Raw genomic sequence first — 16635 nt, 5'->3', positions numbered from 1 at the left:
TGTGTGTGCGTCCAGAGAGAAAGGGAGACAGAGAGAGGGAGAGAGACATTGGGGTAGTACTTAGAGCCTTCTCTTTCCATTTGTTCAAAAGTTGCTGAAGGGCATGTTAAAAGTCATCTGAGGGTCTATCTCTTCGTTTTGGCTCAGATTATTAACTAGGGTCTTGAGATCGAGCGCTGTGTCGGGCTCTGTGCTCAGCACAAGAGTCTGCTTGGGTTTCTCTCTCGATCTGCCTCTGCCGCTCCCCACCTCTCTCTCGCAAATAAAATAAATAAATCTTTAAAAAGCAGAAGTTGCTGGAAATGTCTTTTAGTTTGCAGCTTTTAACATATGAACTTGGCTCTGTGAAATGTACATGTGTGCTGGGTTTCAAGGAGTTCAATTTCACAGAAGGAAAAATAAAAATGTTTCTCAAATTTTTTTTTTTTTTAGTGTTCAAAGAGAAAAAAAATGATCAGAAACACATGTAAGCATCATCCATGTTTAGAGTTGAATGAGGAAGGAAATTCACCCAAGTATATGCAGGGTGATATTTATGATTTCAAGACATTAAGAGGGATGCCTAGGTGGCTCAGTGGATTAAAGCCTCTGTCTTTGGCTCAGGTCATGATCCCAGAGTCCTGGGATCAAGCCCCACAAAGGGGTCTCTGCTCTGCAGGGAGCCTGCTTCCTCCTCTCTCTCTCTCTGCCTCCTTTGTCTGTCAAATAAATAAAATCTTTTAAAAACAGACATTAAGAAAACGATTTAATCAAATACCTGCACATAGGATCTTTATGTTCCTGGAGACCTTCATTGCCCAGTGCCAGCTGCCCACCAGCTGCCCTTTCCCGAATACTGACCCTGTGCATGTTGTTTGACAAGGATTGCATTGAGAAATCCAGGTGGAAACCCATATGATTTGTATGAGGTATGATGACAAACCAATCCTTAATTTCTTTATTCTAACTAAAACTTTATAGAGTTTTGATATAGTAGAAAATATTGCCTTCCTCTGCCAACACATATATATGGGTTGAAGGAAAGACTCCTGTTCTCTCTGCCTGGCTTGGATCTGGGCTGACCTGGGGTATGGGATCAAGAGCTTTCCTCAAGACAGCAGTGACTTGGGCAGATCAGGCCTACTGTTTGCGTCCCTAAGGAACCTCAGAAGACAGAGGCCCTTCTGATGTGGGTGGGAAGGTTTTGATCAGGTTAGACACAGGAAATCTGAGAAAATTCTGAGCAGGTTGAAAAGAACCTCCCTCATTGGCGTCAGGAGCACCTGGAGTTGCCCATGGCTCCTCCAACGCCATTTCGGAGGCTGAGTCCCCACAGTGAACCAACATCGCTCTTGTTCCCATTCCAAGACGAGATACTTTCACGGGAATGCATTATCTCGTGTGATCCCTCCATCAGCCTGAGGTGGGCATTACTATCTGTGTGCACAGATGAGGTCAGTGAAGCTCAGAGGGGTGAGTGACTGGCTTGAGTTCACGCAGCTGCTATGGGACAGAACATTCCAGAGCCCCACTGCTCCTGCTCAGCACAGGTACCTTCAAACCACCGAAGACCTGCACAGAATTGCAAAGCAGGACAAGGCCAGAGACAGCTAGGAATATTCCTGAGGGGAGAAGGTATACTTGACTTTTGGCTGGTAAAGCTGCCAGATTTACTGTACATTTTCAAAGGTGACAGATTCTCAATTAAGCAAAACCATTGCTGGATTAAGATCACCAGCATTTCGAGTTTGAAGTGGGTCAATGGCTTGCAAGCTCAAATTCTGTTCTTACATATTTACAAATAAGCCCCAGCCCCCTCATAGCACAAAGGACCCTGTTGCCACCAGAGTGTGGTAATATCATAAGGTAGAACTAGGGGCGCGGGGTGGGGGGGGGCAGTTGCAGTTGAAACTCCTTGTACTTCACTATTTTCAACATTTAGTAAATTATAACCGTTTTATTTCAGCTCCACATGGTGAGCTCAAGAGCGAGTAAGGCCAGTTCTCTGTTTGAGACATCCCTTTGAGTTGCCTCGTTCCCGGATTGGGATTAATCTTTGAAGGGCAAACACGCATGCGCACGTGCACACGCACACATACAACCTTTTTCTTCTTCGCTTCCCCAGCTGTGTTTTTCTCTGAGCCGGTAGCAGGTGCTAGAGGAGGGAAAAGGCATCTTTCAGCAGGAGGCTCCGGGAACAAGTGGCTGCTTCGGCCCTTATGGAATTTTATATTCCCTTGTCTGTCTGTAGAAACAGGATGGGAATGAGAACGTATGAGTTGCAGGTATGAGAATGGACAGTTGACCTTCAACTTTTGTCACTTTTGGGTTACCAGGAATAGAGGCAAGAACAGGCACTGAGAGAGCCATGGCTTTAGCTGAGGCAGGTTCAGGGAGTCCTAGTCTCATCACCTGGGTTGGGTTCTTGCTGGCACGTCAGGTGCTGGAGAGAATTATAATGCTAGTATTAACAGTTAACACGTATTCAGTGCTAAGTATAGGAAAAGAATGATAACTGTATTCAGTGCTAAGTATAGGAAAAGAATGATACAAACTATTTTCTCTCCAGTAACTCACCTAATCCCCAAAATAGTCTTAGGAAGGTATTAGATGAGGAAACTGAGCCTGGGCAAGACCAAATAATGTGCTCAAGATCACAGCTGGAAAGTGGGATTAATTTACACCCCGGCAGTCTGAGGGCAGAATGTGTGCGCTTGAGTCCTAGGCAGGGTGGAGGCTGGCAGTGTTGTTGCCGCCTTCTGCCGGACTCGGGCTGTTACTTTCGAAGAGGAGAGGCCCGAGGCAGTGACACTGGGTGTGCCTCAGTGTTCTCAGAAGAACTCTGCATGATTAGGGTTACCGAGATTAACCAGCAACACATTTAGCTTCTTACCGTTGAGATCTGCCTTTCTGTTGGGAAAGGCCCCTCCATAGAACGTAATCTGAGATTTGTCACTCAGGAGCCAAGAATGGCCGATGTGGGCATGCCCAAAGGCCCTTCGGGAGGTTTGCTGTATGTTTTCACTGTGGCTCTCCTTTGAAGTGTGTATACGGTAGTGATTCTCTATTGATGTGTCCTGGGGAACGACAGATACACATCCTATAAACAGGCTCTCTGAAGAAACAGACCAGTTCAGTCAGACCTTGTGGCTAGACTCTCAGCGGCAAGGAAGAAATTTCTTTTGCAGTTTAGGAAGAAAAACAGTTGTAACAATATGTTCTCCAATGCTATCTGTTATAATAAAACATTGTATTATCATGAGAGCAAGAATGACCTTTAACCATGCCTGACATAGAGTTTTCTTTCTTTTTTTTCATATAGTGCTTTCCTGCAGGAAAATTTAAAAATCAAACGAAGCTCTATGTCCTTGTCTTTATGCATTGTAAAATGTCTCTCCCTCTGCCCTTCTCCGTGTGGCAGCTCCCTTCTCCCCTTTCCAGCTCCCAGTGGCATGTGACTTTCTCGTCAGTCGAATGAGCTTAAAGATAGGAGCATGTGTTGTCTCTGTTGCTCAGAACCACTGTCATCTTGTACACACACACACACACACACACACACACACACACACATTCTGACACACACACACAGGCCTTAGAGTTAAGAAAGCACATTTATATCCTAATGTATTTAATCCTCAGAGTGGCCTAACGAGTCTGTATGGTAACAGCTCCATTTTGCAAAGGAGGTCATTCAGGCTCCTTTTAAGTTTCTTTATCACATTCACCATGACTTGTCAGAGGTAAGACCCAAACCAAACCTTTTCCAATTCGAAGGCCATGAGCTCTTTTCCCTAGAGAAGACGACAGCTGCCTAGATGGGGTAAAGAGTGGAGGGGGACCCTATGGTTAAATAAGTTTGGAAACCCATGAGTTCAGGTAAAACCAGCTACTTTACCTATAGAACTTCCCCCAAATGGCCCGTATTTAAGTGTGCCCTGTGACCCTCTGGGAGGAGAACATGGTATGTAGCATTTCCTAAATGTATTTGGCTATGAACTTCTTTTTTTCTCATTGAGACGCTGGCAGGGTTCCACACGTGACACTTTGGGAAACAGTGGTCCATAGGCTCGAAGTCCTCTTCCCTTCTCTGGAGGAACCCCAAGAAACAGTGAAGGGAGGGCGTATCCCCTCTGAAGTCAAGAACCATGACAGAGGGGAGCCCACCAGAAATGGTACCTCTGCCTGGGTTTCAGCTTCCTGCCATGGCTGCTTCCTGAGTTGCGGCAAGTGAATCCCCTGACTGCCGTCGCTCTTGGCTCTGGAGCCCTGGTCCACACGTCCACTAGCCCCAGCTTCCCCTTCAGCCAGGCCCTGCTGCCCTGCAAAGGGGAACAGTGGGTCAGCCTTGTCAACCCAGAGATAGGCTGATGCTATTAGCCGCTTCCAAGCTGCCTCCCTACTTGCTCTTCTGAGCAAAAGTGTTGATCAACTCCCTTGTTTCTCTTCCCTCCTTTTTCCTGTATTTCCGCTAGTGCCTTCACGGAAGTGGTAGTCGGGTCTACAGAACAGAACTGCACTAGGAATCAGGAGGCTTGGGACTGAGTCTTCATTTCTTGGACTCAGTTTCCTCATCTGTAAAATGGGGATACTGATTCGTTGCCCTTGCCGCCTCACAGAGTTGTCTGGAGCTCGTACAGAATAATGAACGTGATGGCCCTTTGCAGACGGAAAGACAAGAGGGTAACAGTGGTGTGATCGTGGAGGACAGACCCGCATCCCTGCTCTGTCGTCACTGAGATGCTCAGGCGGAAGCACTTGATTTCCTGGGCTGTCTGCTGGTTGTTTACTTGCGGAATGTGCTGTGATGGACGGCTGCTTCGCTCTCTGAACTCACCCTGTCTGTGCAACGCTCAGGAAGGATCTGAGTCAACAGATGACTCCAGCCGAGTTCACAAATCTTTCATCGGTGGGGTAAAGGGTCCCGCAGCTATTTTCATCACGTACTCAAGGTAGATTTATTGCTGAAACGATCTGGCAAACCTTCCTTGTTTGGCGCTGCTTTAGCAACACCTTCTCTCTCAGCACGCTGTTCTGGGGAACAATATGGGACTGTCTTTCAACCAGGGGTTTCTGGAAGCCGTTCAGGGGCCCTGTATATGTTGGAACTCCAGACTTATGGAGGCTCCCAGCCAGCCTCACCTTCTGTCTATACTCCCCAACCCTCGTCATCCCCTGCGTCATTCCCTTCCTTGGTGTCATGGGTCCAAAGCCAGATGCCCACTTGCGAGGCTGCTCCTTCCCTCCAGTTCTCCTTCCTTTGCCCATTGGCTCCTGACTGTTTGGGGGTCTGAGCCAAAGCCAAGAATGTGGGTGGAGCAGAGGTAGACCAGGCTCAGGTTCAGAGGCGTCTGCTCAGGTTTTAGTGGCCCAGGGAAACCTGATGAGCCCTGGGGAACCCCTTAATCCGGGGAGGTCCAGGGAAACACTAGGCCTGCCCCAAGAGGACCACAACACCATACAGGGTGTGGCACTAAAGACCTTTCTGCGTATTCTAGAGTGATCCTTTGGGGCCAAGCCAGACTTCGGGTCCATCCTTTCTGGTCAGATTCACCTGGAACCAAATGCATTTCTGAGGGCAGAGGAAGTGAAACTCTGGCAAGTGGCCACTCACTCAGCGGACAGCCGACTGCAGTAGACTGAGTTGGGGCAGGAGGCACCGTGGGCAGGGGATAGACAGAAGCCTTCTTCCCTTTGGCTGTATCCCAGGTGATATTGAATATATGACTCAATCTATTCAAGGGAAACCAAGATTTTTCTCAGGAAACATCATCTCTGGCTCATGTGCTTATGCTTATAGAAACAGGTGTGCAAGCAAGGTATTGGAAGTTTCAGTTGTTGAAAGGAGACCATAAAACTTGGTCTCTGTGTCTCAAAATTTGGATTCAGATTACCCAAATAATGTGAAATGGAGTAGCAATTTAGAGGTCTTGGAGAGCTTTTTTACCTCTGTCCTCTTCTGTGATTTTTTTTTTTTTTTTTTTTTTTTACAATGACCCAGAGAGGGTAGAAAGCAGATACCATTACTTCCAGTTTGCAGATTAGCAAACTAAGGACCCAGGGAGCATAAGTGACATGACCAACATCACATAGTTGGGGAAATCTTATATTTGCAGCTGGGACTTTTCCTACTTTTCCAAATAAAGTGTCTGGAAGAAAGAGGGAGGCCAAGGGAAGATGAAATTAAAACCAATAAAACCATCCATCAGGGTTCAAGTTATAGCCAATGAGCTCTTTTTATTTCTTTGCAAATTAATTTTTGGTCCTTATGATCGTGAGCAATGAGGCACTGTGATTAGTAATTATGCTGAAATACACAAGGTAGGAAGGTCTATACCTAGCATTTACTGAGTGCCTACTATGTGCCAGATATGGCATTATCCCATTTAACTCCAACATCCAACCCTGTGAGGCAAAGGTGGGTGTGGTCATCTCCATTTTATACACGAGGAAACTGAAGCCCCGAGAGGTCAGATGGCTTGGGATCTGGTGCTAATGGCCACATGTTTAATTACAATTCTATATGGCCTCTCTGTTTTCTTCCTGATTGTTTCAGCCCTTGGCATATGGCATTAACTAAGGAAATCACTTGATCCCTTAGATGTGCAGTGTTGATCTACTCCCCAAATGAAAGTACTTCAGTCCCCTGTCTAGTATTTATAGACCCTAGGACATCAAAATCCAAGGATATTAATTGGAGACAGTGGGATTTTTGAAGAGAGAGGACATAAGGCAATGTCAAATGGGGTGCCACCTGGGGAAGGACAGAAAGTCCCAACACGGGAGCGTTACCTGGGCAAATTCACCCATTCCCAGGCCAAGAATGGCCCAGAAATTAGATCTTTTTAGTGTCCCAGAATCAACTGGTTTCAGAGATCTTGACCCACATTAGCAAAATACATAGAGACTCTATAAGCCAGGGTATTAATTTACAAAGAGGAATACAATTGCCTGACCAGCATATTTCCTGTATATGAGCTATATGTGTGTCAGGTTATAACCAAAATTCTCTGGTTCTAGAGTCAAGACTTAAGGGAAGTATTTGGCAGGAATGTTTAATGAGAACATGCCACATTCTTCTCCATTCATTGGATAGACCAGATAATCTACTTATCCTGACCAGATCCTTTTCTAAGGACAAGACTTGGTTAGGCACTATCATTATTTCTGGAAAATTCCTTTTTTCATTTCAGAAAAAAATAACTATACTATGTTAGGCTCTTGTTCTTCCCTTCTCTTTTCTCGAAAACCCTGGCACTAGCCAATGTCTTACTCTATGTCCATTAATGTTACTCAGTCCTCTTTTCTTATCTCCCTTAACAATGGCAATTTTTGGATCATTTATTGCTTCAAGTTCCCAAGAATAATTTTGACAAATAAAACCCCCATAGTACTGAACAGCTTACAGACAATTCAGTAATCTTCTATACAGTAATGAAGCAGGTCTTATTATGTTCATTACAGAGATGAGCAAACAGAAGCTCCAAGAGGTTAAGTGACTTGCTCAAGATCTTACATCTAGTAAAAGAGAGAACAGACAGTGCTCCAAAACCTGGATATTTTTTCTTATGATATTGCCACAAAACCATAGAATTAAAGAATGTTAGAGGATAACAGGCCTAAGAAGTCTAAAATCTAGAGTCTAGACCTGTACTGTTTAATACAGTACCCAATAGCCACATGTGGCTGTTTACATGTAAATTAATCATAAGTAAGTAAAAATAAAAAAAATCAGTTTCACAGTCGTACTTCCAACATTTCAAGTGCTCAATAGCCACATATGGCTAATGGCTACCAATTGGACAGTATCTATTATAGAATAATCCATCATTGCAGAACGTACGGTTGGATAATTCTGGTCTAGACTCTAAAGACAATGAAACCCAGAATTCCCTTATTTTGAGTAACTCCATTTTAAAGTGTTAAAAATCTAAATGTTTGAGATCTGGTCATAAAATCAACATGTACCTTGTTCAAAAGATTTTCCTTGTTGAATCCAAAATGGAGGGAAGACAGGCAGGAGATGGTATTTTGGGGGTACACCTGAAAGATCCTGTTGTGGCCTGAGATTCTTTGGTACATTAAGTTGACTGTCCTGGAGCAGCACAGAATCCTTGATGTACCCTGAAGAGTAGGTTGGGAGTTATTGGTAGAAACAGTGATGCCAGTCCAGAGGTCTTGGAGATGACTACAAGGTTCCCCACTTACGCTAGTCTTCGCTTTAGACATTGCCCGTTAAAGAAGACAACTAGAAGATGGAGGGATTAAAATTGTATAGAACCCACAGAGGGTTCTCTGTTCAGTGTCTTGGGTACTTCTGGTCCTGTGCCACATGTGGGTTTCTTCCACTTCATCATTTCCAAGAAACTGGGTCTCCCTGGTGGAAGAAGCATGGCTGCTTCTTTGGGGTTGGGTAGAAGATCCCTCCTGCTTCAAGAGGAGAATCTGAAGGTTCTCCTGGAGGTATCCTACTTGGTTCTGTAGGCCCCATGATTCTCAACTCAGTCATTCTACAAGTATTTAATGGGGGCTTATGATGGCTAGCATGGCCCCTTTTTAGAGGCACTAATAGTCTGTTGGAGAGACCAAGCTTCCCTGTGCTCAACTTTGTGGCCCCAAAGGTCAGTGTGATATAAGGTCAGAAAATAGGGAGCTCGATATTGGCTGGAGTTGTCAGAGAAGCATTTGTAGAAAATGTGGGCCTAAAGGGTCTGAAGGAGTTATCACAGGGGTGAAAAGATGGGACCGGAGAACATACACCAGCATCACAAGGGTAGTGAGCTCTGAGACGTGAGCTCTCTGGTGGAGGCCACTGGGCCAGTGATCTCATACCACAGTGTTGCTGTTGTCCCTCCAGCTAGAGGGTCTCACCGTCAAGAGGTACACCGGTGACGAATTATGGCAAGGGGCCCAAGAATGCACATACACACGAATCCTTTCTTAAACTACACATTGTGGCCATATGACTTCCAAAAAGGGGTCTGAGGCATTTTTTGATGTGAAGTGGGGTTCTTGTCCTTGACAGTGTTGGGCCTAGTCTATGGGGCCGTGGTCTGCTGTGTCCTCTGCTCCACCCAGTGATAAATATATCTTTGGTTAAGGGGCTCTTTCTTACAAGTGTTAAATAATGAAACTGCCTCTAAAGCTGGGCCTACCATGAAGGTAAAACCAATTACTGGACAAACCCACATCTCATTTTCCTTCAGTCATCACTTACTGGGGAGAGAGCTGTTTTCTCTCCCTTCCCAAGGTAAACCTATAAAGCAAGAAGCAAGTCAGTCTTCCTTTGGTCCTGTCTGTTTGTGCTGAAGAAATGGCAGACACCCAATGGGCACTGGCAAGTCCTACTTCTCACTCCTCTCATCCCCAACAAGGTTGCCAAATAAAATACAGGATGTCCAGTTAAAGTTGGATTTTTTTTTTAAATTGGATTTCAGATAAACAATGAATACTTTTTTAAAGCAAAAATATGTACCAAATATTGCAAGTTTAACTCTCTGTGTCCATATGTGTCTGTGTATAGAGTATATTCCATGCATATATTCTATGTGGAAGAAAGCCACGTGTGGCACTATGTCTATATATCTGTGTATGTCTGTGTGGGTCCCTGTGTGTATGCGCTAAACCTGGCAACTTGGATCCCCAACAGTTTCCTGTTTTCGTTTTTAAGCCTTTACAGAGTCCGTTTGGGGTCTCTGCTCAGCAGAAGGGCATCCATCTCCTCAGTGGGTGGTATCGGAGAGCTGCCATCTTTAAGAGGAGGAGGCCTAACAGTCCCACTTCCTGGAGCTGAGATCACCTCAGAAGGGCAACTAGGGAGTGATGGGGTGAATGTGGGAGCTGGGGGGGCCGTGGGGAGGATTTGTCTTCTGGTCCCAGCTCTGCTTTTGACTGAATGACTTAGGATAGCTTCCTTTGCTCTCTCTCCCCCAGCCTTCTTTTCCTTATCTTGTAAAAGAGAGGGATTGATCTGGAGGACCCGAAGTCTCTTGGTGGGGAAGGTTGGCGAGAAAGTTCTGCTTGGGATGTGGGCTGTGAAGGTCCTGGGAAGAGCTAGAGAGAAGGCAAGACTTCAGGCTGTATGTTCCTCTGCAAATGTCGGAGAGGACAAAAGGCAAAAGGTGTGACAGAGGCTCTCGGCTCCTAAGCTGAAGCACCTTTGTCTGTCTTACACAAAATTGGACCTGAAATTCTAGTGTTTCAGGACTTGATGGAAAATACTCTCACATCAGAATTCAAGGCAGGGCATCTCAGCATGTATGTCCTCCCATAGCCCCACTGACCTGCACATTGGAGCCTGTACATGGTGTCAGGGGGCCATGTCCGCAAGAGGCCTCGGAGGTATCTCTTGGCTGAATACCCAGGCTGCATCTGCCGTTGGCCCTGGCTCTCTGGTTGGCTTCGGAAATGGAGGTACGGCTGCCAGGCTCTGTCCTGTTCCCTCTGTGGGGACACCAGTCAGGAAACAGCGTGGCTACGGAGTCCTGAGCCTCCCAGTGATACACTCTGGTTAGCATAATCCTCATCAGTAATCGGGGAGACTCCTGGAAGGGGCCTAAAGGCCCCTGAAACAGATGCCTCGGCCAACAGACATAAACCAAGAGCCCACAGAGCAAAGCTCTGAAAGGCCCCTGCAGATTTGCAGTTGGAAGGAGAAGGACAAATGAGACATTCCAGACCCCGTCTTGAGACGAAGCATCAGAATAGAATAAGAGTCTCAAAGAAAACACATTACTTAGTTCAGGCTGTGGAAATCATTTTAGAACCCGAAAAAGTGGTCCTATAGGGCAGTGGGAAAGTCAGCTCAACAAGTCAGCATCGCCGGTCAATGTTTACAGTATGAATAATGGGACAGACAGACTATGTTCATGTTACTGGGAAGCCTGGCACTCTGGAAATATCTGGCTCTGCTGCCTTTCATTGCAGCCCAGGAGAATTTTCTGGGAACCCAGCAGCCTAAGTCAGTTCCACTGTGCAAGACTCACAGGAAATAAATGGGAATAAGAACATCTTACACTTAGGTGGGCATATATATTCTACAAAGAACTTTCACCTCATTATAATCCTTTAATGTGGGCGAGTTAATACTATAATTACTCGAGTGATGCAGAACTCTCGTAGGATGATCAGTTAAAGACAAGAACCGCAAACACGAGGACTTGGGCTGACATCTGTCCGCCTCCCCCTTGTCTATGGTGGACATCACCAATCAATCATGGTATTCTTGACTGTTGAATAGATTGTGATTTCAGAGTCCTTCTCCTACAGAATTTTTAAAAAAGATTTATTTACTTACTTGAAAGAGAGAGAGAGAGAGAATGTGAGTGGGGGGAAGGGCAGAGGGAGAGAGAGAATCCCAAGCCGACTTGGTCCTGAGTGTGGATCCTGACACAGGACTTGATTCTCACGACCCTGAGATCCTGACCTGAAACCAAGAATTGGACACTGAACCAACTGAGCCACCCAGGCGCTGCATTCTCCTACAGATTTTTAAGAAACTGAGACATCATTTATATATCATAACATGCACAAAGCTAAAATGTTTAGTTTAATAAAATCTGACAATTGTATACACCTTGGTAGCCACCACACAAAACAAAATATAGCCCACAAAGTTCCCTCATGCTAGTTCCTGGTCAGTTTCTCCCCACCCATCAGGGAATCACTGATGAGGTCAGTAAACCACAGGCCTGGGTTGCTTTGCCATATCCCGCCAGAATTTACCAAAGAAGAATGGTTAAATTTTAAAAAGTAAAGAAAAAAGGAAAAATACTATGGGAATATAGAACCTGCTTAATGTGGAGAGGAAGGCCTTGGGTTTTGGGTTCTTATTCTATGGAGCCAATCTGTGGTTTGCTCCCCATTATGATGTATTCAGGATATCAAAATGCCACAGAAGGACAGCCTACAGCTGTAGCTGAAGAGTCAAGACCACCGGAGATTCTTCTTCAGCTAAAAGGAGGGTTGGGAAGCCAAAGTCTATAGAGCAAAAGAGTATCTCTGCTGGGGAGAGAGAAACCGTTACCCAGGATAGGTATTCATTCATTCATTCGTCCATTCATTCATACATTCAATTATTCATTCATACCGTGCATCAAACAATATGCCAGGCACTGGAGGAGAAGGGTCAAATAAGACAGATGGAGAAGAAAGAATTATAGGGAAGGCAGTGGAAGCAAAGTGGCTCAAGTTCTCTCTCTCTCTTCATTTGTTCATTTGGTAATCAAACAAACATTGGTCATCTTTCCTGAGTATCTTCTAAGTGTTCGGTACTGTGGTTTTAAGTCATGCAATAGGAAGCCATAAGATAAAAGGCCTTTTTTGGGTGACCTGGAGCTTCATTCCCTTCCTGTAAATCTTTGCTTCCAGACTTTTCTCTGAATGCAACACTACCAAGCCTCATCTGAGACGCTACAGTCCCTACGCAGACGGCATGATGTACTGGTTGATCTGGACAAGAGCCCAGTCCTGGGTATTTCTGCAGTATCAGGCTGGTTCTGCAGCTCTACTGGGCAACGTGCTAGATGGGCAGAGAGTTGCCAAGAAGAGTTAGGAAGTCCTTTGTCCTGGAATTTGGGGTATCTAGACATATTTTGCCTGGAGTTTGAAAGCTGATCTTGGTCTCTGTATTGGTTTCCTATTGGTGCTTTGTTTTCTTTAAAAAAAAAAAGATTTTATTTATTTATTTGAGAGTGAGAGTGAGAGCAAAGAGAGAGAGAGAGAGAGCACACGCAGGGGAAGGGGCAGTGGGAGAGGGAGAAGCAGGCTCCCCGCTGAGCAGAGACCACCCCCCCCTTAGCCCCACAGTGTGGGGCTTGATCCCAGGACTCTCGGATCATGACCTGAGCCAAAGGCAGACACTTAACTGACTGAGCCACCAGGTGCCCCAGTTTCCTATTGCTGCTTTGACAAATTACCATATACTTAGTGGCTTTAAACAATAAACATTTATGATCTTATAGCTCTGGAAGTCAGAAGTTTAAAATAGATCTCACTGGGCTAGCATCAAGGTGTTGACAGGGCTGTTTTCTTTCTGGACACTCTAGAGGATAATCTGTTTCTTGGCGTTTTCCAGTCCCTAGAGGCTGCCTGCATTCCTCGCTTGTGAACCCCTCGTCCATCTTTAAAACCAGCAAAACTGGGCTAAGTCCTTCTCGTGCTGCTATCTCTCTGGTTCTCCCTTTCAATTCCTTCTAACACTTTAAAGGATCCTCGTGATGCATTAACCTGCCCAGATAATCCAGGATAAACTCTTTTCTAAAAATTAAGATTTTTTTTTTAAATTAAAATTTATTTATTTGAGAGAGAGAGAAAGGGAGTGCATGCTTGTGAGCAGGGGGAGGGGCAGAGGGAGAAGGAAGGGGAAGCCAACTTCCCACTGAACACAGAGCCTGAGGTGGGCCTCAATCCCACCGACCCTGAGATCATGACCTGAATTGAATCCAAGAGTCAGAGGCTCAACCAACTGAGCCACCCAGGCACCCCAATAATCTCTTTGTTTCAAGGTCATCTGATTAGTAACCTTGATTCCATCTGCAACCTTTATTTTCCTTTGCCATTTAACCTAATACAGTCCAGGGATTAGGACATAGACATCTTCGGAAGTCATGATTCTGCCTGCCACAGTTTCTCCTAAGTTTTTTCCAGTTTTGGGCGCCTGGGTGGCTCAGTGGGTTAAGCCTCTGCCTTCAGCTCAGGTCATGATCTCAGGGTTCTGGGATCGAGTCCCACATCGGGCTCTCTGCTCAGCGGGGAACCTGCTTCCTCCTCTCTCTCTCTTCGCCTGCCTCTCTACCTATTTGTGATCTCTGTCTGTCAAATAAATAAAATAAAAAAAAAAAAAAGTTTTTTCCAGTTTTCTGGTTTCTCTTAGTTATTTCTCAAATCATGTCTGTGAAGTTGCTTAATAGATCTCACATGTCATTGGACACACTGATGCCCCGAGAGAGAGGCCCAAGCCTGGCCCAAGACCAGGCAGGGTTAAACCTATTCAGTCATTTCCAAGGCGTAGAATAATATGTTAAATAGAAAAAAAAGCAAGATTCAAGAGAGAATGTAAAGTACAATTACAATCTCATAAAAGTATATTTTATACATGTATAATCACGATGGAAAAACTGCAAGAAAATATATTAAAATTCTAATAACAGTGGTAATAGAGTCTTGGGCAAAAAGTTACAGTTAGTTGTGTTTTTTTTCTTGCCTTCCTTTTTTGAAATTAAAAACCCAATAATATGGTTAGATGATATTAAGACATGGAAAACATGTTAAAAATTAATTTATTTTATTACACCCATCCTCCTCTCAATTCCTTCTCTAACATTAACCTGGACCTCTAACTACCAGAAGTTTCTATAAAACATAAAAGGAGACAGAAGGGAGCCGGGAAGGGAGTTTCTGGAACGGGGAAATAAGTGACAGCGGGAGGCTGGCTTCTCATGCCTGCCTTGGCTTTGCCAATCAATTCCAGCTTTTGGTTTCTTCTGAAATGAGTAATTACTGTGCACCGCGCAGCCTGTTGTCCCCACTCTACCAGAGTGCTTCCTTTAATAAGGGACTTTCTCTGGCCAGCCATGTGGCAATGCCCGCCAGGCCTCCATATGCGGAGGAGCAGAGAAGACCCCAAGTGCCTTCTCCACCCCCACCGCCCCCGCTGAGCACTGGCTGTCATGTCCACCCTGCCCCAGTGCTGGCCAGTGAGGGTTTCCAGAGAATGGAAGGAGCCGCTGCAGGCTGCTCAGCAGATACAGGGTGGCAGGGTGCCAAGCCCAGACAGCCAGCCGCCATCTCACCACAGACGGTGGCCAGCCTTTGCGTGCGGGAGTTGACAGGGGTGAAGAGAGGAGTCCAGAAATCCCAAGACCAACAGCCAAAACCCCGAGCCCCCCCCCCCCCCCCCCCCCCACTTCTCCAGGTCCGTTTCCAGGCTAAGAGTCCTACGTGCCTCATTGCCCTGACTTTCTTCCACTGGTTCTCCCCTCTAGGTCTTCCCTTACCTATGACTGGAAGGTTTCTCTCCACTTATTTGTACCGCAAGACTCGGCTCAAATTCTACCTCCTCCAAGACGTAGTCACTTTAATCTGCTCCTTGCACACCCCTGCTGGGTAGAGGTTACAGCCTTTCCCTGTCACACCCTGACAGCTAATATGTTCATCCAACAATGATGTGTTGAGCCTCTGATGTAGGTCAGACACTATTCTAGGCACTGACAAGTTAATAACCCCTCGAGATGCTGGCGTGTTTGAATCGAAATCCCCAAAATGCCTGTCCTTCCCTGCTGAACACCTGTCTCTTGAACTGCCTGCTTCCATCAGAAGTTCTTCTCTGAGGAGGAACACAGCTGCCTCCTGTTTTGCAGTCAGGCTTGCCGGAGCCAGTTTGCCTTGGCAAAGGCCAAGCTTTCCCACAGAGGCTGACCACCCGTGGTTGTCGCACCTGTGCAGGTCTGACTGGAGCCAGCCGCGGAGATACAAGGGACCTGCCACTGGGGTACGAGTGGGGGTGTAATGGGAATGGAGAGATGTGTGCCACTTGCAGCGGTGCCTAGAAAGCCTTCTCCACCCGTAGCCTGACTCTAATCGGTTCTGTGTAAACACTACCACTCTCAGCCAACCGTTTTCTCTGCAGATTTAATTTCTGCAGTTCTGGGCAAACGATACTATCTCTCTTCCATATATGTTCCTGGATATCAGGCCATTAAAAAGAGAATTGGGGTGCCTGGGAGATGCAGTCAGTGAAGCATCTGACTCTTGGTTTCTGCTCAGGTCATGATCTCAGGGTTGTGGGATTGGCCCCGCACTGGGGTCCATGCTCAGGGCAGAGTCTGCTTGTGATTCTCTCTCCCTCTCCTTCTGCCCATCCTGTTCATGCTCTCTTGCTCTCAAATAGATAAGTGATTCTTAAAACAAAAAGAGTGAGAGAGAGAGAATCAGAAAGTGGTCTGAATTTTCCTATAGTCCCATTGTTGCTTGATTCCTGACCACACCATTTAACATCAAAGTGTTGACCAGCCACATGTCGTAAAAGCAAAGATAATAACAATTAGAATTGAAAATGGCAAGAATTAAGCTTCAGTTCTTGTAAGAGCTCAGTCGGCCTGGGTTTGATTCCGCGCTCCATTATTTACTAGCTTTGTGACTTTGGGGAACTTACTTGACCCATCTGTGCCTCAGTTAAGAAACTGTCAAATGAGGATGATAAAAGTACATAGCCTACATGCAAAAAAATGAAGCTGGACCATTACCTCACACCATACACAAAAACTAACTCAAAATGGATCAAAGACCTAAGTATAAGAGCTAAAATTATGAAACTTTTAAGAAGAAAACATAGGAGAAAAGCTTCATGACACTGGATTTGGAAATAATTTATTGTATATATGACACCAGAAGAGCAGGCAACAAAAGAAAAAATGGATAAGTTGGACTTCATAAAAATTTAAAACTCGTGCATCAAAGAATACTGTCAACAGACTGAAAAGACAATGCAGAGAACTGGATAAATTATTTGCAAATCATCTATCTGATACGGGATTAATATCTAGAATATATAAAGAAAAGAATACTGTCAACAGACTGAAAAGACAATGCACAGAACTGGATAAATTATTTGCAAATCATCTATCTGATACGGGATTAATATCTAGAATATATAAAGAA

The 16635-nt window shown here is 45.3% G+C and overlaps 1 protein-coding gene across 1 annotated transcript in view; it reads right to left on the bottom strand.

The window, feature by feature from the left end:
- KIAA2012 (KIAA2012 ortholog) overlaps positions 1–16635 on the bottom strand; it is a 102268-nt gene that overhangs the window by 75823 nt on the left and 9810 nt on the right. Inside the window, exons 3-7 of the mRNA XM_059393219.1 lie at positions 10260–10419; positions 7945–8100; positions 4156–4298; positions 2873–3056; positions 2082–2224 (exon numbers count right to left, since the gene is read on the bottom strand). Coding sequence (XP_059249202.1) covers positions 2082–2224; positions 2873–3056; positions 4156–4298; positions 7945–8100; positions 10260–10419 — 786 coding nt within the window. The remainder of the gene's footprint in view (positions 1–2081; positions 2225–2872; positions 3057–4155; positions 4299–7944; positions 8101–10259; positions 10420–16635) is intronic.

Source organism: Mustela nigripes, chromosome 3 (assembly GCF_022355385.1).
Source record: "Mustela nigripes isolate SB6536 chromosome 3, MUSNIG.SB6536, whole genome shotgun sequence".
In the NCBI taxonomy this organism is placed as follows: Eukaryota; Metazoa; Chordata; class Mammalia; order Carnivora; family Mustelidae; genus Mustela; species Mustela nigripes.
This window is presented reverse-complemented; position numbering and strand designations above follow the sequence as displayed.